Raw genomic sequence first — 24,020 nt, forward strand, 5'->3', positions numbered from 1 at the left:
ACTTCTGGCCTGGAATGAGCTGAAAATTCTCACGTTCATTTGGAGTCGTGAGAATTTCCTTTGGGATCAAATCTTTTGACTTCAAGCTATAAATAAAATGTTTTCTTCACAGGGATGAGACGAATGAAGGCAAAAGATGAAAGCAAGTCCTTTGGAGTCTGTAAAATCACACACACAAAAAAGAAGTGTCCATGCTCCAGATAATTGTTGCCACTTTGAAAAAGAGCTGCTTACTGCCGCTTGTAATGTTTTTGTGGTACAAAATAGGAGGCGCTATATTTAGCAGCTCCATAATGGAAGTCTTTTTCACTTTATTTCATTTGACTGCAGTTCATTTTTTTTTTCTTTTTTTTGGCGGGGGCTCGACGACACGGTTTTCGGTGTTTCGTGCGCTTTAATAATTGCTGAAACGACACGGAAACCGAATGAAGGTGGCGGTGAGAAGACGCTAGCGACAACAACGGGAACGCGCGAAGGAGGGAGCGTGGCGGAAAGATCCAGAACATCAATAAATGATGGCCCCGGCGGTGAGGAGGTGGCAAGACGGGCCTCGTTATCGTCGCGCCGACGCCTTCATTTGCGTGTGGAAAAACGGGGCTGCCGCCAACCTGCTCGCGCCCACCCGGCAAAATGGCCTCTCGGATGCGTCCCCTTTGTTTTGTCCTCTCTCGCGCATTCCTGATGTCATCTTTGCTTGCAATGCTCACTTTTATCAATCTTATGATTATTATTTGTCACAGCACTTGCTGCATCTCAGAGGTCGCAGGAACATCACCGCATGAGAAAGTGCGACTAAATCAGACCTTTTATGGAACAGCGCTAGTTTATTTGGGCTAATCCAATCATTTGGCATTTTACCAACCCCCACCCTCAAGTGCCCGACTACAGTCCCCCCCCCCCTTTTTTTTTTTTTTTTTTTTTGTTGTTGTTGTTGTTGCCCTTTCATTTGGTAGATGGGTTGTAATCAACAACACATCAGAAGGACTAAACGTGTTTGCTTTGTGAGGCGTTTGAAGTCGATTAGAAAAGCTTCCCGTTCTCAGTTAGTCCACAATAAGACATTTCAAGATTTGCCCGTCCATTATGAAAAGAAATTCCAGCGTTTCCCCGCCCCCGGAAATTCTTTGGTTCCACTAATGGCTTCTACTAAAGCTGAAATTGCAGCAATGTCAGGCCGCCCGGAGGCCAAAGATGTTGACGTTGAACCCGAATGCGTCCGCCAAAGCAAAACGGGCCTTAATAGTCGAGTTTGACGAGGCGTCGCTTTTGCTGCCGCTTTGCCGCGTGGTGGCTTCATAAAAAAAAAAACAAAAAAAAACGACCAATTCTGAACGTTGAGTTGGTAAGAAAAGATGTTTTTAAATTGAAATCTTCCCTGATGTTTGCCTACTGATATGTGGCAGGAGAAGAAAACCGATTTTGCCCATGAAAATTGCTTCAAAACATTTTTGACTAGCATAAACGTGCACGAACCCGCGTCCGTCGTACAAACGTGAAGACCCGTTTATTTATTATTCCAACCCGCTTGGAAACCTCACTAATCAAAACCCTCTTGAACTTTTAAAAAGACCTCTTGCTGCCGGTTGTCCCTCTCTCGCTTGCAATACTCCAACTAAGAGCTGACGCGTGCGCTTTGCGTCGCTGCTTATTCGTCACTACCGGGTGAAATTTACTGTAAGACTGGCACAGAAACCAAAAAAAGAATCAAACGTTGGATATTTAAAGCCCAAAAATGTGCAACCAATCAAGAAAACTCCGCTCGCGTAAAAATGTAACTCCGAATGTGAAACGCTACACATGGCAGTCGGCATAAATGTTCCGGAGTGCGAACCCTCCGAACATCTGCGACTTTGTCACACACGGAGCAGCAACGCAGACAAACACGACATACAACAATACTCAGACGTACAATATATTCTCTCTGCTCTGCTCTGTGGGAACGACAAATATGGCAAAATAGGCAAGCTAGCTAGCGTATTATGCTAAAGCAGCGCTTCTCAATTGTTTTCTGTTACGATCGCTTCAGTGTATTTGCGAGTCCATATACTCGCAATATTGGCGCGAGGGAGCGCTTTTGTTGCCTCTGTTTCTTCCCTGTTCCTTGTCAAGCAAACACGGACCAAAGCTGGGCGAGCGCACACAGCGATTTTAGCAAGGAATGTTTTGACTGAGGAGGCGGCCGGGAGTCGACCACCAAAAAGATTTTGCAAGAGCCGCCGTGACCGATTCAGCCCATAAGATGAATTCGGCGTGGTGGAAATTGGGGTTTCGACACATCCCGCTGATCTCTGCGTCGTCGGAGTGTTGTGACAGGCCGCTCGTCAGTCGCCCGTAAAGCAGTCATTATCCCGTAAGACGTCTTTGCGGGGGGGCAAACAAAGGCGGCGGGAAATTGCAGCCTGCGTCTCCTCGCGGGCTCGTAGAAAATTTCAAATGCAAAACGTCGTTTGCTGGACTCCAATAAACGCGACGCTTGTCGACAAAACGTGACTGCTGCCGCGTTCCCGGCACGCGCGGCGGGCCGTCAAATTGTCGCTCTTTGCGAGAAAATGAACGGCGAGTCACCCACCCGATTGTTACAATTCAAGACATTGCTTGATCTGGGCTCGGCTTTCTTTCTGTTTCTGTTTTTTTTTTTTTTCTCTCTCTCTCTCTTTTCTTTTGTCCTCCAGGCAACAGGTTCTCGCTGACCTCTTTTGGGGCTCTCTACATCTCGGATGTCCAGAAGGAGGACGCCCTCTCCACGTACCGCTGCATCACCAGGCACAAATACAGCGGCGAGACGCGCCAGAGCAACGGCGCTCGGCTCTCCGTGATGGGTGAGGCTCCTTTCGTTCCTTTCCCGAATCCATTTAGGTGCCAGAGTCGAGGCCCGACCCGACCCGACCCCGGCCCACCGGCCCTCTGTGTCGTTTGACGTTGAGAAACGTTTCACTTTGCGTGCGTTTCTGTTCTGTGTGTTGTCGTGTGTGTGTGTGTGCGTGTGTTTTTTATTTTTTTATTTTGATGTAATGTTCCCGGGTGTACACCCCAGACCCCAACGAGTCCTCACCCAGCATCCTGGACAGTTTCCAAGGAGGCGAGGTGTACGCGGGCCAGAGTATCGAGCTCCCCTGCATAGCGGGCGGTTACCCCGTCCCCACGGTGCGTTGGCTGAAGGACGGGCGCCCGCTGCCCTCGGACGCCCGCTGGACGCGACGCTTAACGGGGCTGACCATCAGCGACCTGCGACAGGAAGACAGCGGCAACTACGCCTGCGAAGTCACCAACAGCTTTGGCTCCAAGGATGTTTCTGGACAGCTTCACATAATAGGTGTGTGTGTGTGTGTGTGAGCACTACACGATCACATGCAAACTGACAGACTAGCGCGAGCTCCGAGCTGGCAGACGACTGCCTTCACACATTCTTCCTCTTTTCTTTTCTTTTCTATTCTTTTCTTTTGCTTTCGGGCACACGCAGCGTGCGAGCGCGTCTGTAGCCAACGTGAGAGCTACTGTACACGATGCCCGAACAGTCTGAGAACGGGGCGATTTACCGAGACGTGATTTGCCGAGACGGAAAGCGTAACGCGGGTGCCGGCGCCAGTCAGCGTCACTGAGGAGGGTTGAGGAAGATGGCGGCCGGGATGACATCGGATAATAATTGACGGGCGGAGAGGTAAAAAAAAAAAAAAAAAAAAGTGTGCAAGCGTAGGAGCCGGGAAGGCGTTGCGCTTTTGCCAGCGGGCACGTCATGCCGACGCGCTCCGTGACTCTGACAGGGAGGCACAGCGATGCCCCCCAGCGCCCACCACCAGCTTACTGACATTTGCGCGCACGCATATAAGTGGACAAAGATGCGAAGCGATAGCGCCAGCTGCTTTTTAATGAGCGCCCGTCCGACCGATTGCTGATCGGCCGGCGTTTCGCTCTCCCCTGCGAGCGCCGCTCGAGCCGCGTGACCGACTTGCCGTCGCTTCGCAGGTGACGCCTTCTCGTGGCGTGGACGAAGCGTGATGATGAGCGCGAAACGGGGAAAAATAGGCGCTCCTTGCGTTGACCTCTGCGGGTTCCTAATTGGTGGTCACGTCAATGTCCCGAGGACAACGTCACGGTTCAGTTCCGCGCAGAAAAGCGGACGCAATGCTCGATGCAATCATTGCAAATAAAGACGGTTGTGCATAAAGATAAAAAAAAAAATGTCCTTGTCTTCTATGCCACAGAAATGTGCTGCATTTACGCCACACACACAAGGGACATGACTGTACTCATCGTGCTAATTACTGCTGAAAATAGGGCCAGGCCCTTTTTCATGACACTCGCCGTATTTGTGCGTAAATGATAAATCCATTTTCATTTGCGGTACGTCTTTCTTTCAGATCCGCTTCGAGTGACCTTATCGCCCAAGAATCTGAAAACCGGAATCAGCAGCACGCTCTTCTTCACGTGCACTGTGGAAGGTTCTCCGGAATACAGCATCAACTGGTACCGCAACGCGGAAGCCATCTTGCCCGACCAGCACATCTCCATCCAGGGCCAGCACAACGACACGCTGCAGATCACCGCGGCGCAGAAGTTCCACTCGGGGGCCTACCAGTGCTTCGCTTCCCGCAAAGGCCACACCTCTCAGGACTTCTCCATCATTCTGCTCGAGGGTACGACGTTCGGTCTTGTCCTTCCTGCCAAGAACCCGTTGAGAACGCTGCGCCGTGTTTGTTGTGGACCCAGACGGCACCCCTCGCATCGTGACGTCCTTCAGCGAGCGGGTGGTGAACCCGGGCGAGCCCTTCTCCCTGGTGTGCGAGGCCAAAGGCGCGCCGCCGCCCTCCATCACCTGGACGCTGGACGACGAGCCCGTGGTGCGAGACTCCACCTACAAGACGGGCCAGTACACGCAGTCCGACGGCCTGACCGTGTCCCACGTCAACGTCAGCAGCCCGCTCATCCGGGACGGCGGAGTTTACCGTTGCGTCGCACGCAACTCGGCCGGCAGCGCTGAGTACCAAGCGCGCATAAACGTAAGAGGTGCCTGTCTGCTTTTCAATATAAATGCACTCCACACTTCATGCTAGACGAAAACAGCGCAGCTAGGATTGACGCGTCTTTCTGGCGATACGCAAATACGCTGACGCCTTGACGTACGAGTTCTTCTTTTTGGTTTCTTTGTCTGCTCTGTGTTGCGTGCAAAATCTCACGAGATGAAGGCAAATTTATTTGGATAGCGCATTTCATACACAAGCTGACAAAGCGAAGCATCTTATTATTTGGGGGCAACGTGAGGACTGTCGGCCACGCCCCTTTAAGGCTCACATCAAACATACTCATTGCACTTTATTAAACGTAATTTGTGTCCAAACCACCCGTTCTAAATGTGCAGATGTGCCTGTCTCCTTAAATCGACATTGTATTTATTTAACGCAGCTACTTGCCTACTCTGGCCGCCATTTGTAAAGAATTGATTGATTGGTGAATTGATGAATCGCTTCTTGCTCTCTCCAACCAACATCCCCCCCCCCCAAAAAAAGCTATATTTAAAATGTGTATACATGATTTAACTGATCCATTTTAATAGTATATTTTGCTAAATAAAAAAAAAAGGTTAAAACTTAGCATCTACTGGCCAACTTGGCAATCATTTTGTCTTCCTTACATGTGCCAAGTAGCAAGAATGAAGGAAAGAATTTTGCTCTATTTTTATTTTTGTGTGTCTTTCAAACCGGGATACTTTCAGAAAATTGCGTTGTATCAAGGCAATTAAAAAGAAAAAAAAAAACTCTCCACATTAGTGGCTAGTGGCTAACAGTTTTATGTTTTTAAACGATCAAAAAAAAAAAAGAAACCCCATTACACAAAATAATGAAATGAAAACGACGTAAAGAACAGAACCCCAACGCGAGTGACGTTAGCCGCTAACCGCTAGCAGCTAGCTAGTCATTGACATGGCCAAGTGGCGGAAGAACCGAAACTCGTACGTCAAGGTGGCAGTGTCTGCACTTCGATTTAGCGTTAATCTGCATTTCCAACATAGGAATATCCTCAGTCCGATTTAGCAAAGGGAGCAAAACTAAACCTGTCAACTTCCCCCAACCCATCGACCTTTCTGGCCTCACCTCCCGTTTCCATGGCGTCTCCATCTCTCTACCGCCACCACCTCATCGGCCCCTCATCTTTCCCCGACGCCGTGTCCGCCCCGCCGCCCCCTCCCTCCTTTCCCCGTGTCTCCAGGTCCGCCCCGAATCAGACCCATGCGGGACATGACGGCGGTGGCGGGCAGGAACACGTACATAACGTGCCGGGTCATCGGCTACCCCTACTACTCCATCAAGTGGCTGAAGGACGGCATGCAGCTGCCCGATAATCACCGGCAAGTCTTGTTTGACAACGGCACCCTTCGGCTGACGGACGTGCAGAAGGGCGCCGATGAGGGCACCTACCTCTGTAGCGTTCTGATCCAACCCCAGGTCTCCATCAACCAGACTGTGCACGTAGCGGTCAAAGGTAAGCGGAACCGACCCGGTGGCTTCGAGTGCTCAGTGTGCAACTCGACTAAACCAATCGCGTCACACGACGCTAGCCGGCATATCCGGCGGACCCCCGATATCGCCGGACCTCGGATAGCGAGAATCTGCAGATAGTTGATGCCCGCCCGTTCCAGTTGCTCGTTAAAACCACAGATTCTTGAATTTGAGGGGATACACTATGGAGAAGCCTTTCCAGTTTGGGTGCCCCAAACCCCAAATTAAAAAAAAAAAAAACTACAAAAGCCCAAAATACAAATTTCAAAGTGGTTGGATTGGTGGTTTTTTTCCTCCTGGCGAAAAAAAAACAAAACAAAACAAAACCCAAACAAACGCTGCCACTTTCCTTTGATGACCACGATTGTGGCGTGGTTTGTGTTTGGGGGTGGGGGGGGGGGGGGACCTTTTGACTCATGTCAGTCCACCACCAGGGCGACGGCGGCTCAGGTGCAGACGTGCCTGCGTGGATCTGATTTAATTAGATGAATAATAACGAAGCCGAGATGAAATGCCCCAGATGCCAACCTCCGTTGCCACGGCAACGGAATGACTTCCTCCTGCCGATCGGGTCTTAAAGAGGAGCGCTCGCGAGCCGCGGGGGTCGGGGGGGGGCAAAGGAGAAGCCCTCGCGGCCGGCGACCTTCTCCCGGTCTATTTGCAGACGAGCAGGGTGGCGCCCGTTCTCAGGTGTCCCTCCCTCTGTGTGCCCCCCCCCCCCACCCCCCAGTGCCGCCTCTCATCCAGCCCTTCGACATCCCCTCCACGTCGGTAGGGAAGCTCATCTACATCGCCTGCGTGGTGTCATCCGGCGACATGCCCATCCGCATCACCTGGCACAAGGACGGCCAGCTCATCGTGCCGGGCCCCACGTCCGGCGTTGCCATCGAGACCAAAGACTTCATGAGCTCCCTCCAAATCTCCAAGGTGACGCTGAAACACAACGGGAACTACACCTGCATCGCCAGCAACGCCGCCGCCACCGTCAGCTGGGAGCGACAGTTAATCGTTACCGGTGAGGCGCCGATAGACGACGAGAGGCGGGATTCGGGTCCAAATACTGTCGAGGGAGCCCCTTTCGTAGCGAGGTCGTCACCTCACTTGATGGAAGTTGATTGCGACGTTGTGGTTGTCAGTGCCACCGGGATTCGTGGTGCAGCCCAACAACCAGGACTGCATCTACGGCAAAGCCGGAGTTCTCAACTGCTCCGTGGAGGGTTACCCGCCTCCCAAGGTCATGTGGAAACACGCCAAAGGTGAAGCGGGTGCGGCTTCCCCGACGGCGCCGCAAAAGGATGAGAGTCTAACGCTTTGAATTTTGTTCGGTCGGGCAGGTGTGGGCAACCCCCAGCAGTACCACCCGGTCCCGCTGACCGGTCGCATCCAGATCATGTCGAACGGGTCGCTGCTCATCCGCCACGTGCTGGAGGACGACCGCGGCTACTACCTTTGTCAGGCCTCCAACGGGGTGGGCTCGGACATCAGTAAGAGCATGATCCTCACCGTCAAGAGTAAGTGGCGCTCGTTTCCTCGAACTTGAGTCGACTCTGAGAAGAGGATTTTTCCCGTTGCGGCGTGTGTCCCAAAGCTACTCGGAAAAAAAAACCAAAACGTGCCCGCCCTATACCGGAAGTACTCGTAGATTTGCTTTGGATCGTGTTCAGTCTTGCTCGGGGAAAAGACCCGGTGACGTAGGGGAGATGGAAAAGCGGCACCAAAAAATGCGGCCCGCCGGGCTTGAAGCGTGAGGGACGCTGGCGATGTGGAAACATTTGCAATAGCGCTCGGGTTTGTCACCCCTTGCCGCGTCGTGCGCTTCTGTCCCACTGACGCGACTTTGTGATCCCTTTCAGTCCCCGCAATGATCACCAGCCACCCCAACACCACCATGGCCAGGAAGGGCCAGACCAAGGAGTTGAACTGCACCGCTCGAGGCGAGCAGCCCATCATCATCCGCTGGGAACGGGGGGACACGGTCATCGACGCCGAGAGGAACCCCCGTTATTCCATCGGCATCAACAAGAAGGGCGACGAAGTCATCTCCACCCTCAAGGTCGGAAACGGAGGGGGACGAATTATGCTTTTGCAAATAGTTGACGCTACGGAGCGTGTATAGCTAGCCCCTTGCTTTTTGGCGCCTCTTCGTCTGTAACGTTACCCCCGAGATAAATTTGCTCGAGGCGGGAAGGGAATGAATGGATTCGTCTCAATTGATGCTCGCAGCTGAAGCCGGCGGACAGAGGAGATTCCGTCTTCTTCTCTTGTCACGCCATCAACTCTTACGGGGAAGGCCGAGGACTCATCCAACTCACTGTGCAAGGCATGAACCCTGGTTTCTCCCGCCCGTATAATGCGCATTCCCCCCACAGTATTACACGCAAGTACGGTAAAATCAATGTAAGTAGAAAAAACGGGCCAAAAATTTGCTTTGAGAAGAAGAAAAGCTAGGGCGCGTCACAACATCCACCCTCACAAGTGTCACGGGAGTGCTCCAGCCTCACCGTTAAACGCGTTAGAACACACAAACGAGTAAAGCGCACTATTAACGATATTACTCATCACAGTCGTTTGGGAAATACAAACAAAGTGTCACCGCTAACGTTTACTGCAACTCTGTCAAAGGATAGAAAGTCACGGGTGCGTATTATACACAGGAAGAGGGTTTGTCGCAATGTTGGGGGCAACTTTGGGGAGTGCGCATTATACTCGGGTCCGAATGATACACGAGAAACGTCAATATCGGGTCCAATGGAAATGTCTAATCTTCCAAATTCCGCGTGAACTGGCACATACAGAACCTCCTGATCCTCCAGAGCTGGAAGTGAGGGAGGTGAAAGACCGGAGCATGAACCTGCGCTGGATCCAAAGGTTTGACGGCAACAGTATCATCACGAGCTACGACATCGAGTACAAGAACAAGTCGGGTAGGCACCCAAAAGCAAAAAAACAAGTGGTGATCCGATTCGTATCACTTGTTCATTTGTCGTCGCGCTTAGACTCCTGGGACCACATGTACACGACCAGGAACATCTCGCCCACCAACAACCAAGCCAACATTGTGGAGTTGCACCCGGCTTGCGTGTACAGCATCCGCATGTATTCCTATAACAAGATCGGTCGCAGCCTTCCCAGCAAAGAGCTGACAATCAGTACGGAAGAAGCGCGTAAGTTTGGGGGCGGGGCGGCAGGGCGGGGTGACGCTCGGATAATTTGGACGGGAAATGATGACTTTTCCGACGTCTTCCCTCAACAGCGCCTGACGGGCCGCCAATGGATGTGATTCTTCAGCCGATGACGTCGCAGAGCATTCGGGTCACATGGAGGGTAAATTATTATTCATTTTGCCAAGGCTGATGATCTAAGCCACTGTAAAAAAAAAAAAAGTTTGTGAGCTTTTCCAAGCTCAAATGAATTAAAAATTTTAGCGTCGTCGTGCAAAAAAAAAAAAAAAAAAAAAAAAAGTGACGGTGAGGCCGTGGCGTTGTTGCAAAGCGCTGACTAAGAAATCCAACCGGATTCTTCCCCGTGTCGTCATCTTTTTACTGCTCAGCGCTTTTTTTTTGGAATAATATCAGAGGCTCGCTTTGATTTGCTAGCAACGAGGATTCGAGAGAAATAAGTGTCGTTCTCTGACTCGGCCTCTGCGCTTGTTGACAGACTTTCGGGAATTTCCAAGGCAATTGCAAATTGTGCTTCTTTTTCATATGCTTTTCATTTTCAATTGTTCATCTTTTTACTTGTATGAGTGACTTTTCACGATTCTTCAAGGCGCCGAAGAAGGAGCTGCAGAACGGCGTCATCCGTGGCTACCAGATCGGCTACAGAGAAAACGGACCGGGCAGCAACGGCCAGTACAGCATCGTGGAGATGAAGGCGACCGGAGACAGCGAAGTCTACACTCTGGACAACCTCAAGAAGTTTGCCCAGTACGGGGTGGTGGTCCAGGCCTTCAACAGAGCCGGGACCGGCCCTTCGAGTACGGAGATCAACGCAACCACACTGGAAGATGGTAAGAGAGGCTGGGGGCTTTTTTTGGGGGTGGGGTTGCTTCAGGATAATTATAATAATTCCACATGTATCTAGTTCCAGTTTCCTCCCACACAAAGCCACTAAATTGCCCGTAGGTTTGGTTGTTCTGGACGTGCCCTGCAATTGGCTGGCAAGCAGTCGAAGGCGTTGGCCCGCCTCCTGCCCAAAGATGGCTGGGATGGGCACCCTTGTGAGGATAAGCAGTTATGAAGATGGATGGATGCATCTATGAAAACTGCGTTGGAAGTGTTGGATTTGAAGCTGAACAGGAGGACGCGGCCAACCTTCCTCTGCTTTCTTTTTCATTGTCCATCCAATGCGTCCGTTTGTTTGAATTGTCTCCGATCGCGCTCGACGTTCTCGGAATTGCCCCGATAGGTCGTCGTCCGTTCCGTTTTTTTTTTTTTTTTTTTTTTTTATCGTCCGCCCTCCTCGTTTCCACGGCGGGGCCTGAAAAGCGCAGCTCGCTTGAATTTTCACCGGGCCGCCGCTCGTTCTTTTGCGTTCCTCCGTCGTCAGCCACCCTCCCGCGAACTCATTGAGAACGTCCTCGGAACGCCGGCAATAAGATTGCCCATATTTCTGATTTCCGCATCTTTTCTCTCCCAGTGCCCAGCCGACCGCCGCAGAACGTGCGAGCCATTTCGGTCACATCGGACCAGGCGGTGATCACGTGGGCGGAGCCTCCGCGGCTGACGCTGCACGGTGTGCTGAAAGGCTACCGCGTGGTGTTTTGGTCCCTCTTCCCCGACGGAGGTGGGTGCTGCGGGGGCCCGGCCCGATGGCCGACGCAGAGTAATTATCTATATCATTCTCAACTTCAGTCGCGTGGGACCCCGTGAAGCGCTATCACTTGGATTTGTTTGTCGTCGTTCAGTGTGACCTTGTGTACATTTGACACGCTCTGTGCTTGTTGCAGACATAAAATTGGTGCATTCCAATACTGTTAATATTGTAGATTGAATTGCAAATCATCAAATGTCACTTTCATTTGTTACTTTTGCCACTCGAGTTGTTTGTCAGTCTTCTGTGATTCCCGTTTGTAAACTGTGAACTTCTGCTATGAGCGAAAATCTGCAAAACTGAAAAAAAAAAAATGTCTCAAATTGTACACAGATGTGCGAGATGCAAGCGAAAACGGTTTTTGTCGAAATGAAACTCCTCAACTCACTTCAACGTTCTTCTTTGATGCGGAGTTGTGCCACCAAAGTAGTACTTTTAGTACGTTGATCTGGGAATGACTGAGTATATCCCCCTCCGATCTTCAAAATGGCGGCGAAAGCGCCAAAAATTGCAGAGGTTCACCGTAGCGATTGATCAGGAAAAGTGTCCGTTCGTGAGTGAAATCCTTGCACCCTTCTCAGAGTGGGGAGAGATGCAGAATATCACCAGCACCCGAGAGCAAGTTGAGCTGCGAGGATTGGACAAGTTCACCAATTACAGCGTTCAAGTGCTGGCGTACACGCAGGCCGGCGACGGCGTCCGCAGCGACGTTCTCTACATCCAAACTCGTGAAGATCGTGAGTACGCTGCGGGCACGACATACTTGCAAACGTCTGCTTTCGTACAGTTCAGTGGGGGGGGCAAATGGGCGTGGTGCGCGTCGCGAGCAAAAGCGCATTTATGCGAGGGAGCGCCATTAGTGGCGCTAATGAGAATTAAGAGGCTTTCGGGCTGAGCGAGGCCCGGCGGGAGAAGCCCGGGGGGGGGGCTCCTTTCTCCCCGGCGCGGCGTATCGTCCAACCGTCATCATCATCATCCTTTCCATCAGCAAACGCCTTTGCCATAGGCGGAAGGATGAAGTCCTCTCGGATTAGAAAGAATTAATTTTGTGCTTACACCATTGGAGGCAGGATTATTGTCGGATCCGCGAGTCGGTATAGGTGGGGGCGCGGGTGGCAAACAAAGCCTGAAGATGGCGAGATAGCAAGGAACATCATCCAGCCTTTTGTGTGTCTTGAGGACCCCCTCGAGCTGCTCGTCAATTGCCCCCCACCCCCCTTCTCATCAGGACCCTTCATGCAACAATCACTGAGTCGGTTCTGTTTGCTTCGTACTCGCACGGGGCGGAACGCCGACTACTCGGCTGCCGCCGTCCTCCTGGTCGGGTTTGGGGCACCGCAGGGGACTTAACTCCGCCGCACCCACTTGTCTCCTCTGCCGCGGGGTTGCCGTCATGCCGAGGTGCCGCCCGTCGTCGCCTTTGCCTCGCTTGTAGGAAGCCGCCCTGATCCATCCCGTCCGAAACGGCCGACCGATTTACTTGTCTTTGTCGAGCCCTGAGACCGGGCCAAATCTTTGTCAGGAATTGGTTTGGTAAGGGGAAGCCGGCGTCGTTTTTTCCTTTGCCGCGCACGCATTTAATGACTTCCGATCGAGCGTATTAAGCGGCACGCGGCTGACGGAGCGTCGCACATTAGCGTCTAATCTGTTTGCCGGTCAAGGAGAAAACGTCGGGCGTCGCGGCCGTCAATACCGCTGACCGGCGTCAGAGGGAACATATGTCACCCGTGGCCGCTCAAAGGCACGCCTTTCCAGTCCTCCCAGAGCGGCTTAGCGGGGGATAAGACGAAAAATCTGCAAATGAGCCTGATCACATTAATGGCGTGGAAAGGGACGGCACGCTTGTCGGTGCGGGGAATTTTTTGGGGTTTTTTTTTTTTTTTTTTTTTCTCCTTTGTCAGAACCATTCCACTCTCGGTAGAACGAGTACTTTCAATGAAGACAGTGAGTGCAAGCTAGCGCCAACTGCTGGCAAGGAGGACTCTCGTATCAGTGCCGGCGTCGGATTTGCCCTGCTAATCGGCGTCTGGTTTCTCTAGTTCCTGGTCCGCCGGCTGGCATCAAGGCGGTTCCTTCCTCCCTCAGTAGCGTGGTGGTGTCCTGGTTGCCTCCCCACAAACCCAACGGCGTCATCCGCAAGTACACCATCTACTGCTCCAGCCCCGGTTCTGGACAGCCGGTAAGCCACAAGATCAAAAAATATCCTCCGGGATGAGAATTTGCAAGCACGATCCAAATCGAATCAGTGATTGGAGCGTCGTCATAAAGGCGAGCTGCGGAGATGCCATCTCTCTCTCTCTTTTTTTTTTTTTTTTGTCACTCGTTGAGTCTTTGCACTTATTTCCCGGCCTCCCAGATGAACAGATGAGGTTGTCTTGGCAACGTGATGAGACGTAGATATGCAAATGAGGCGGCGAGCAAGCTCACACGCGCACGCTGCCGCATCGCGGAGGCGCACAGACGACACATTTCAGCCGATTGCTATTTATACGCCCGCGTGAGGCGTTTCGCTCTTGCTTTAAGTCGCGCGGCCGATTTTGATACCTCTCACTTTGTTGTCATTCCGAAATGCCGCTCGCGTTCGCTGCGCGCTTGCAATGCAAATGAGTGCGGCCTGGGAGACGGGGAGGGAGGCTAGAAGAAAGACACCATTAGAGGAAGGGAGCGACGGGGGGGCAGAGTGACGGACGGGCAGGGAAGGGAAGGGAAGGGAAGGGAAGGGAGGAGCGGAGGAGGGTATCAGTCACATCGAGACGAGAGCGCTTTTGTTCGTCTTTTCATTATCTCCCCGTATCGCTCCCTGGATCGCCACAACACGGGCGGCCGGCGTTCGGCTGGTGTGTGCGCAGACGCGCGCGTCCGTCGTGTGAATCGGCGTGGGGGGGGGGGGTACCCTGAACACGTGCACGGACTAAAAGAGACACAACAGGAGATTGACTGACTTGACTCAATGCAGCCTTTTTGTGCGCGTTGCCCTGCGTGGAAATCGCTTCGGGAATCAAACGTCCGAACGCATCCGCTTCTGACTTCGGCCGTCGGATAGCATTTGAATTGTTTTGTTCCGATCTGCATGAATGAAATACATTTACAATTCTTCAATACTCTGGAACCCGAACGTTACGTAGACTTGCAAAGTCTTCATTTTGAATCTGGTCAACCGAAGATTTTGGTCATATTTGATGGACGGCCGGCGGTAACGTGCGTTCCGCACTGAGGGGTGGCTGCATGTCATCGTTTTCATGATTGGATGACAAAAATGAACCATAACAAAATCCAATACATTGCATTCAATACAGTACATCGTTCTCAGTCATTTTTCAAGTCAAATAAAGAAAAACATTTTGAAATAGTCTCAAGGTCAAGTGGGGAAATACGTCATACGTCTTGTGCAGAATCGACAAAAGCAATCAAATGTAAAGTGTCCAGATTTTAAGAATAGCCAGGAAGTAGAGTACTACATCAAAAGAGAGCAAAATCTCCTGTTTGCCCAAAAATAAAGAAAAGTGCTCAAATTTCTCATTCCTGCATGCAAAAAAACTGAATTGCAGACGCTGCCTTTGCTTCAGCTCGCTCCTCCGCCAATGAGGAACATTCGTTCGGATAAAATACACGTTGGTGCAGTCAATGATGTCGACCGGAAGTCTGAGATTTAAAAAAACAAAACAAAAACTTAAGTCTGAGCAGGACGCGGCGGACGGCGCTCAGTCCAAGTCTTCCTTGTTGTGTCTTGCAGGCTCCCAGCGAGTACGAAGCCAACCCGGAGACGCTCTTCTACCACATCACGCACCTGAGCCGGGGCAAGCAGTACCACATCTGGGCCGCCGCCGTGACCACGGCCGGCCGGGGCAACGTCAGCTCAAAGGTCACGGTGGAGCCCGCCGGGAAAGGTGCGTGATCGAGCGCCCGAAAGATGGCGAGCAAACGCGACGTTCGTCGGCCGCCCTCCCGATCGAAAGGAGGTGCTGATGAACCGGGCCTTTCTAGTCCAAAGTAAAATCACCCCTGAGGGAGGGACTGGGCAAGAATCAACCGAGGGCGGCGCTCCGGACTGTCGCGCGCAATTAACGCCCTCCAGGCAGTCGGGCCGCGCGTCATCCGTCAAACGCTTTGTGTCGTCCTTTGCAGTGCCGGCCAAAATTTTGTCCTTCGGGGGCACCGTCACCACCCCCTGGATGAAGGAAGTACGTCTGCCCTGCAAGTCGGTGGGGGAACCGGCCCCGAGCGCCAAGTGGACCAAAGACAGGTGCGTGCGTTGAGCCTTACGCGACCGCCGGGATTGAGTCCCGGGCCAAAAGTGGGGCCGCAACTATTATTTTCACAATCCCGGATTAAAGGGGGGTGGGGGGGAGTCTGTGCCTTTCTTCGAAAACAAGACGTTTCAGACCGACAACGCAGAAAATACACCAACATGAATTAATCGTAATTCATTCTTCTTATTCTAAATGTGCCAAAAAAACAAAAACAAAAAAAGTTGATTGAGGTCGAATCACATTTTTGAAAACGTCCGATTTTGAGAAGCTGAAAATTGGTCAGTTTTGAGTTGATCAATTATCAAAATCCTTTTAATGAATCGATTAACTGTTGCGCCTTGAAAAGTTAGCGTCAAGACAAGCTAAGCGAAGAGAGATCCCGCCAAAAAATTCTTTTGAGTGCATCGCATTTGCATTTACTCTAAATGGGGGCGGCGCGGCGCCCTAGTGGTTAGCAGGTCTACCTCCCAGATCTGGGAGTTCAAATCTTGGCTCGGGTTTTCCCACGGTCCGTGCATTGCAAAAAAAAAAGGACGACCAGTCCAGGGTGGACCCGCCCCTTGCCCGACCGGACCTGAATTTATTTCTTGAGCGTCCTCCCGATTCGGATCTCTCGAGGCGAGGCTTAACTTCTATTCGGCTCGGATCAGTTGCGATCTTTATCATCAGTACGCAAATCCGGTCTCGAGATTTTGTTCCGACGCGATCAATCAAATGGGCAAAATAGCCACTCAATCGATTGCTTTTGGAGGTTTGGGAATGTCCAAAATTGCAACGCTCGGTCGGTGGGGGGGACGGCGACCTCTTGAAAAATGGACGGAACTCAATCGCGTCGTCTGTGTCCACCGCATCGACGTTTCCGTAAGTTTGCTGCCGTCCGTCAGCGAGGACTCGGCCGCTCCGGTGACGGCCGACGGCCAGCGGCAGATCTTACCCAACGGCACTCTGGCGCTGCGCTCGGTCAAAGCCGAAGATTCGGGCTACTACACGTGCACGGCCACCAACACTCTGGGTTTCGACACGATCGTGGTCAATCTGGTCGTGCAAGGTGAGGCGAAGACGCCGCCCGGTTCCGCTCGGGGCGGCGAAGTCACCGCCGACGTGTTTGTTTCCAGTTCCTCCGGATCAACCCCGCCTGACGGTCTCCACCACGTCCACCTCCTCCATCACTCTGGCTTGGATCCCAGGGGACAACGGCGGAAGTTCCATCAGAGGTCCGCACACGACGACGCATTATTTAGACTCCGACTCGAGCAGCTTCCATCTGAACATGAGGCTCTTCTGCCTCCTGCTGGTCAATCCATGTATTACTACCCGAGTGGCTTTGATCGCTAGGTTTCGTGCTCCAGTATTCGGTGGACAACACGGAGGAGTGGCGAGACGTTTTCATCAGCTCCAGCGAGCGTTCCTTCAGGTTGGACAATCTGCGCTGCGGAACGTGGTACAAGGTCAAGCTGGCGGCGAAGAACAGCGTGGGCTCGGGGCGCATCAGCGAGATCATCGAAGCCAAAACGCACGGCAGAGGTGAACGACGGCAGAAAACAAGAAGACGCGCTCCGTCCGTCCGCCCGCCCGCTTCCCGCTCACCCGCACGGCTCCCCCCGTTCTCCTCAGAACCCGTCTTCAGCAAGGACCAGCCGCTCCTCACCCACATCAACTCCACGCACGCCGGCCTCAACCTGCAGGGTTGGACCAGCGGCGGCTGCCCCATCACCGACGTGATGCTGGACTTCAGGCCCAAAGGCACTTGGGCCTGGCAGAGCCTGAAGGCCAACTCCAGCGCGCAGCTCTTCCTCGGCGAGCTGCAGGAGGCCACCTGGTACGAGCTCAAAATGAAGGCCTGCAACAGCGCCGGCTGCGGCAACCAGAGCTCCCAGTTTGCCACCACCGATTACGACGGAAGTAAGCGCACTTTTCCCGCATCCTCCAGTGCCCCGAGTCGAGGTCGAGTATCGATCGCACGTCAAACCTGCGCGCGGCTCCCGCTACCTTCGTTCCATCACGACTTGACCAAAAATGTCACCAATACCGAAACGTCGCCAAAAGAATGTTCCAAGCGTCCGCCTTGCGTCCTTTCGCACGTCCGGCAGGTACCATCCCGCCCATCAAGTCGGCCCGAGGGCAGCGCGACGACGTGAAAAAGTTGTTTTCCATCGGCTCTCCCGTCATTCTGCTCACCATCGGAGTCGCTTTGCTCTTCGTCGTCCGCAAGAAACGCAAGGAGAAGCGGCTGAAGCGACTTCGAGGTAAGGACGAGACAAACGGGGACCGGAAGAACCCGTGGCTGCTTCGAACTATCGATCTGAAATGGCCTTTGCTTTTCACAGACGCGAAGAGCCTCGCTGAGATGCTCATCAGGTCAGCCAAAAGCTTTGAGTCGTTCTCTTTTCTGCGGAAAGTTGACGGCGTTTTTCGTTCGTTGGGTGGGCAGTAAGAACAACCGCAGCATCGACACCCCTGTGAAGGGCCCCCCCCAGGGCCCACGACTCCACATTGACATTCCTCGAGTTCAGTTGCTCATTGAGGACAAGGAAGGCATCAAACAAATCGGTGCGACCTCTCACGTCGGGCCGCGCCAATCCGGTCGGCCCGTTTTTGAAATGGTTTTTTTCTTCGACCAGGAGAGGACAAGGCCGCGGTCCCGGTGACCGACACCGAATTCAGCCAATCCGTCAACCCGCAGAACTTCTGCACGGGCGTCTCTCTTCACCACCAAGCCCTCATCCAGAACTCCGGACCTTTGATCGACATGTCGGACATCCGACCCGGCACCAGTGAGTCCCGAGGGTTTCCCGCACTTTTTAGAAAGCCGCAAAAACTTTTACCAACCCGTTTGACCTTTGAACCGAGGCTCAGAGTCGCGAGTGTACTCAAATAATGACAAAATTCTTTTGTTTTGAACACAAAAGAGAAGAAAAGAAAAGAAAAGAGCGATTTGCGCTGTCTGCCATCGAGTGGCGGAGCAATTCATTGTTGGAGGTGGGCGGTATTCGTCCATCCATCCATCCATCCATCGATGAGATGACGTGCTTATCCTCACAGGGCTCGCGGTCGTGCGGGAGCCTGACACCATTTTATTATTGGGCAGGAAGCAAAACATTGTTTTGATATCACAAATGGCTGCACCCATAAGCTAGCTTGTGAAATGTTTGACAGTAAAAACAATGTCAAATAGTTTCACTTTTGTACTTGTGTACATTTCAGAGCCTCGACTGAGAGTTTTTTTTCACGATTTTTTTTTTTTTTTTTTTTTTTCCCCGCAAGTATCTTCTAGGTGAGCGGCTTTCGGGTCAGGGTCGGTCGGGTCCGTCCTCAGTGAGGCCGAGCCACCCAGAGTGTATTCTTTGTCTTGCGTAAATGTAGTAAAGTGCATCAGAAATCTCCTGGAATGACGGCGCCGTTCTTTTAGATCCGGTTTCCAGAAAGAGCATCAAGTCGGCCCACAGCTCCAGAAACCGCTACTCCAGCCAGTGGACGCTGAGCCGACCCAGTCAGAGCCAGTCGACGGCCTCGGCGCGGACTCTGACCTCGGACTGGCGGACCATGGGCTCTCACGCCGTCGCCGCCGCCGAGAGCGACAGCTACAGCGCCAGCCTCTCGCAGGACACGGGTGAGTTTGCGGCGCTCCGGCGGGACTCCGGCAAATTTGCAACCGCGGGGCAATTTGTGCCTTTGCAGATAAAGGTCGCAACAGCATGGTGTCGACGGAAAGCGCCTCGTCCACCTACGAGGAGCTGGCGAGGGCGTACGAGCACGCCAAGCTGGAGGAGCACTTGCAGCACGCCAAGTTCACCATCACCGAGTGCTTCATCTCCGACAGCTCCTCCGACCAAATGACCACCGGCACCAACGACCCGGCGGACAGCATGACCTCCCTCAGCACGCCGTCCGAGCCGGGCATCTGTCGCTTCACCGCCTCGCCGCCCAAGCCGCAGGACTACGACCGTGGTAAAAACGTGGCCGTGCCCATCCCTCATCGCGCCAACAAAAGTAAGTCGGGCGCGTCCTCCTTTTTTGGTCTCGGGTGGTGGGGCAAATGAAGTGTTCCCCCTGAATATTTGCAAAAAATGGAGATCCAACTGGGCTTTTCTCAACTACTTGAGACGCTCCGCAAATAGTTGGGGAACACTTTATTGGTCAAACACGCCAGGAAGCTGCTGTTGCAAAAATGCCGCCCTCGCTCGCTCTTCGCAGGTGAATTCTGCAACCTCCCCCTTTACATGAAGACCGACCCGTTCCTCCGCAAGCAGGGGGAGCTGCACGACCCCTGCCCGGCCGTCCCCCCGCGGGAGGCGTCCGTCCGCGGCCTGACGCAACGCGCGTACCACACGCAGGGCCGCCACAAGACGTTAGACTCTGGCAAGCAGCAGGCGCTGACGCTGGGCCACTCCGGACTGGGCGGCTCGGGCACGGCCACCTTGCCCCAGAGGACTCTCGCCGTGCCCGGCTCCGGCTCCGGCTCCGCGATCGGCGGCAAGATGGGCGGCTCCAGAGACTCGCTGCTGGAGGGCAGCTCCTCGGCGCTGGGCCGGCTGCAGAAACAGAGCGCGGGGGCTTACTCCAAGTCGTACACGCTGGTCTAATCCCGCGACCTCGCCGTCTTTGGTACCCGACTTAAGGTGAGCTGCCCGCTGCCCTCTCCGCAGGGGTCCTTCCACGTGGGACTCTGGAAAAGAACTGCTGACTGCTCACAGTTACGGTTGCGCGGCCAAATATTGATTATTGGCGTGGAGCAAATAATAAGCTCCGGCCTCTGCGGCCGACATAGTTTGAGTATTATTACTGACCGTTCGGAGGACTTTGTGTTCCTTTTGCCCTTTTCTTTTGCCCTTCTTGTGTCTCTATTGGCAATTTTCCTCTTTAAGAACTGGTTCAGGTTCACTTCGAGAAGAAGAAGTCGCCGCTCTTTTTTTCTGCCGGGTGTGACGAAGCGTCTGCGATTAGCCCACCTTGCAAATGTTTGCTATTTAAAAAGGATAAACTTTATATATTTCTATGTAGGTATATTGACAGCTAAGCGAAACCACGATAAAGCGTAAAATGGCTCTGTCGTCATATTGATAGAAAGGTCATTTCAAAAGGACGAGACGATCCATCACTGAAAGAATTCAGAACGGACCTTCTGAATGTTGAGATGGGGAAAAGCGAGATGGACCCACCCCCTTTTGCTTTCATATGATTATTGTGCCGGGTGACCGGACCGCCGCGCGGCTCGGACGTTAGCCGAGGTTCCTCGTTTGCATTTGGCGAATCCAACCGGGAGATGCTGCTGCTGTCGTCAAGGCGACCGAGGCCAGTCGGAGGCATCCCGGTCCACGTTTCGACACGTTCAATGTCGGCAATTTTCACTTGTGAAAGTGACGAAACGCTCACTCGCGCCAAATTGACACGCGAACCTACCGGAATGTCGACTTTTGAGCGGAGTTCGTTTGGGATTGAGTTCAAGTGGGAGATCCGAGACTCAAGTCGAGTCCAGTACGCGGCCCGTCGGCCAAAGCAAATCGGGGACCCGCGGCGCTGACCTGCCCGCGCAGATATTCTGTAAATATCAGAGTGCCACACCCCCCGGTGCGAAGGTGTTCAAACATCCTTTGAGCGCGTACGAGGCAGCATCGTCTGCTCCCTTCGCCAGTCACGTTAGGAGATGAAGTCTTGTTCATCGAACCGACTTTTGTATGAAGAGCTATTTTCGTCAGAACGTCCGGGGCGGGGGCACGTCACCGATCAATTCCCCAATTTCAACAATTGACATCGTATCTAAAAGAAGATCTTACTTCTGAATGGTCCAAATGTTTCTTTTCCTTCATGTTTTGATGCTGATTTTTGTTCAATTCTTTTTTTTTAAGATTGTTGATGTTGTCATTCGTCCCATTATTTTCTTTTTTGAATTCTAATTTTGTATTTTCTTGATCCTCTTCAAAAGTCATTGCATGCTTGCTAAAAGGGAAACATTTGAAGTGGGGGGGAAAAAAAGCGTCTGAAGATCCAAAAAAAAAAAAAAAAAAAAAAGTTGCAGGTATCCCAAACATGTTTGAGTTGCTTGTGTTCAAAAGTACATTTTCTATGAAAAGAAAGCAAAAAGTAAAAAGATCATTCTAACACCTTGTGCAATAAAGCTATCTTTCATACGTCACGCTTTCCGAGTGGTTCACAAATGATCCGACGGGTGTTCAAAAGTTGATTTCACATCTTCAGGTGGCAATTGTTCTTTTCTGAGACGGACGGACGGGGCAGTGGATTTTTTAACGACTTGCAGGAATCGTTAGGCTTGCAACTCACGTCAGCGCAGAAGAAATCATCAAATATGCTCATATTTCGACCTGACGCCAATTGTATCGCCCTGATCGAAATCTGCCGAAAATTGGCATTGGTGTGCTTATTCAGCAGATGAGTTTTAATGTCCTTTTTCGTGGGAGTGCCGGTGCCAATCCCAGCCATCATCGGGCAGGAGGCGGGCGGGGTACGCCCTGAACTGGTCGCCGGCCGAGGCCGATCGCAGGGCACACGGAGACAGCCGACGTTCGCTCTCGCAATCACACCGACGGGGCAATTTCGAGTCTCCAATGAATGTTTTGGGGATGTAGGAGGAAAGCGGAGCGCCCAAATCAGCAAACTCCACACGGGCGGGGCCGGGATTTGAACCCCGGTCCTCACAACTGTGCGGCCAACTCTCACCACCGTTGACATCGACTTTTGACCGCAAATGAACTTCTTTAAGAAATATGCAATGGGAGAGACTAGACAAGCGATGCGTATCAGAGTAAAAGACAAATGTTCTCTTTCACGATTGTCAGACTACTGCAATCAAATCTTGTATTCCGTCTCCTTTTTTTTTTTTTTTTTTTACGATCGTTGGGCTTCATCTGGTCATCTGAAATGGACCGGATACAACACGAGTGCAAAAGAAGAAAACTGGGTTAGCGGCCCTCTCCGCAGGAGAAGAACCTGTGGCTCGCAAACCATCTGATGTCGTCACCTCCATACTGTACAATGCCGTTTTTGTCACGTGGGCAACGCAAATGAGCAGAGACAGTTTGTCCTCGTGGGGTTGCCGTAGTCGACGTGCGCAGGCGCAGAAGGGTCCAACGCACAGCAGGTGGCAACAACTAATTGTGCAAACGATGGCTCGGAAAAATGAAGAAAAAAAAAAAAAAAAAAAAAAAAAAAGAAGAAGAAGATGGGGGAGTTGTCGAGTCACCGACAGAAGGAGGAGCCCAAAGCATTCATGCCTGACGTTGCCAATCAACATTTTGACAACTTTTCGCACCAAGACAAGACCATCAAACAAATAAACGGGGACAACTGTTCGCTATCATCGCACCATCACGACGGCAAATCCAATTGAATTCCGTTCCCGATGGACAGATGCAAGTCTCAACACCTGCGTGGAGCAAAATCTAACGACGTCTGAAAGACTTTCAAGCCGTCAGCAAAACCGGAAGTCACATTCAAGGTAAGAAGTGCTTTTGTCATCATTGGTCCGCGACATCATAAGAATTCCGAGAGTGTGTCGCTTCCACATCAATGCTCAAATAGGGTTATATATACATATATATATAATATTGCATGGCCCTTTTGAAATGGCATTTTGCCGTTTATGGCTCTCCCGACCCCCCGGTGGAAGGCTTCCTTCAGGTACGTTCGTGTACTTTAAATACGATACCGATCGCTAGCCTAGCAAGCTACTGCTAGCGCTCGCAGTTGTGTGTAAACACGCTGCCGTTGTATTGAACGCATCACATTGACCGGGGCAAGTGAATTCCCAGCCTTTATGGAGCTGAGGCAATCTCACTGCACAACAACAAACGCAAAGGACTTCCTGCCATCTAACGGAACAGGGATTTACAACCTTTATAGCGCCAAGGCACATATTTTACAATTGAAAAATCCCACGGCACACCGACAAAAATGGATCGATTAATTACTGTATGTACTTCCTGCCATCTAATCGAAGAGGATTTGTTTGTTCTGTCTGTCATTTTGCATCAGTGGCATAAAGAGACATTATTTCTTGGAATAAATGTTTGTTTTGTTTTTCTCCAGCAAATACATAAAATTGGATAACTTCCCGTGGCACACTAACGTAGCCCGCCCGGCGCACTGTTTGGGAATCACTGTAATAGAAGAACATCAAGTAATTCTGTCATTATGCCCCACGAGCATAAATACAGAAACATGCATTTATTGTAAATAGTTTTTGAACAACAAAGTATATACAATAAATGAGCTACCTGTGTACACAGGCAATTTAAATCCACTCAATTCTCCATCTTGTGATTGGAACTTTGATTACTTTTTTTTTTTTAAATTGCGATTGCCCCCCACCAAGAATCTCGCCCGTGTCTGAATGGTAGTGGATGGACAGGAGGAAAGAGAAGATAGCTGAAGGCAATGAATTTAGGCTTTTGAATTTGGAGAAAATGTAATGGAAAAAAACATTCCGGGAGGAAAAAGTCCGAGCGGC

General features: G+C 51.8%; 1 protein-coding gene across 2 annotated transcripts in view; it reads left to right on the forward strand.

The window, feature by feature from the left end:
- The window catches only part of LOC133491760 (cell adhesion molecule DSCAML1-like), a 40,694-nt gene extending 19,038 nt beyond the window's left edge, over nt 1–21,656 (forward strand). Inside the window, exons 4-33 of one of the 2 annotated variants that reach the window (XM_061803327.1) lie at nt 2,673–2,819; nt 3,035–3,313; nt 4,359–4,634; nt 4,708–5,004; nt 6,205–6,477; nt 7,225–7,509; nt 7,631–7,750; nt 7,829–8,005; nt 8,348–8,547; nt 8,718–8,814; nt 9,290–9,418; nt 9,491–9,658; nt 9,748–9,818; nt 10,263–10,503; nt 11,133–11,318; nt 11,888–12,043; nt 13,346–13,485; nt 15,040–15,193; nt 15,432–15,549; nt 16,441–16,604; nt 16,672–16,770; nt 16,892–17,080; nt 17,171–17,458; nt 17,647–17,802; nt 17,884–17,914; nt 17,988–18,106; nt 18,178–18,330; nt 18,966–19,166; nt 19,235–19,546; nt 19,751–21,656. In XM_061803327.1, the coding sequence (XP_061659311.1) occupies nt 2,673–2,819; nt 3,035–3,313; nt 4,359–4,634; nt 4,708–5,004; nt 6,205–6,477; nt 7,225–7,509; nt 7,631–7,750; nt 7,829–8,005; nt 8,348–8,547; nt 8,718–8,814; nt 9,290–9,418; nt 9,491–9,658; nt 9,748–9,818; nt 10,263–10,503; nt 11,133–11,318; nt 11,888–12,043; nt 13,346–13,485; nt 15,040–15,193; nt 15,432–15,549; nt 16,441–16,604; nt 16,672–16,770; nt 16,892–17,080; nt 17,171–17,458; nt 17,647–17,802; nt 17,884–17,914; nt 17,988–18,106; nt 18,178–18,330; nt 18,966–19,166; nt 19,235–19,546; nt 19,751–20,139 (5,615 nt within the window). In that variant the 3' untranslated portion in view covers nt 20,140–21,656. The remainder of the gene's footprint in view (nt 1–2,672; nt 2,820–3,034; nt 3,314–4,358; nt 4,635–4,707; nt 5,005–6,204; nt 6,478–7,224; nt 7,510–7,630; nt 7,751–7,828; nt 8,006–8,347; nt 8,548–8,717; nt 8,815–9,289; nt 9,419–9,490; nt 9,659–9,747; nt 9,819–10,262; nt 10,504–11,132; nt 11,319–11,887; nt 12,044–13,345; nt 13,486–15,039; nt 15,194–15,431; nt 15,550–16,440; nt 16,605–16,671; nt 16,771–16,891; nt 17,081–17,170; nt 17,459–17,646; nt 17,803–17,883; nt 17,915–17,987; nt 18,107–18,177; nt 18,331–18,965; nt 19,167–19,234; nt 19,547–19,750) is intronic. The other variant, XM_061803328.1, reaches the window with a different exon arrangement.
- Nucleotides 21,657–24,020: the final 2,364 nt, after the last annotated feature.

Source organism: Syngnathoides biaculeatus, chromosome 18, assembly GCF_019802595.1.
Source record: "Syngnathoides biaculeatus isolate LvHL_M chromosome 18, ASM1980259v1, whole genome shotgun sequence".
Taxonomy (NCBI): domain Eukaryota; kingdom Metazoa; phylum Chordata; class Actinopteri; order Syngnathiformes; family Syngnathidae; genus Syngnathoides; species Syngnathoides biaculeatus.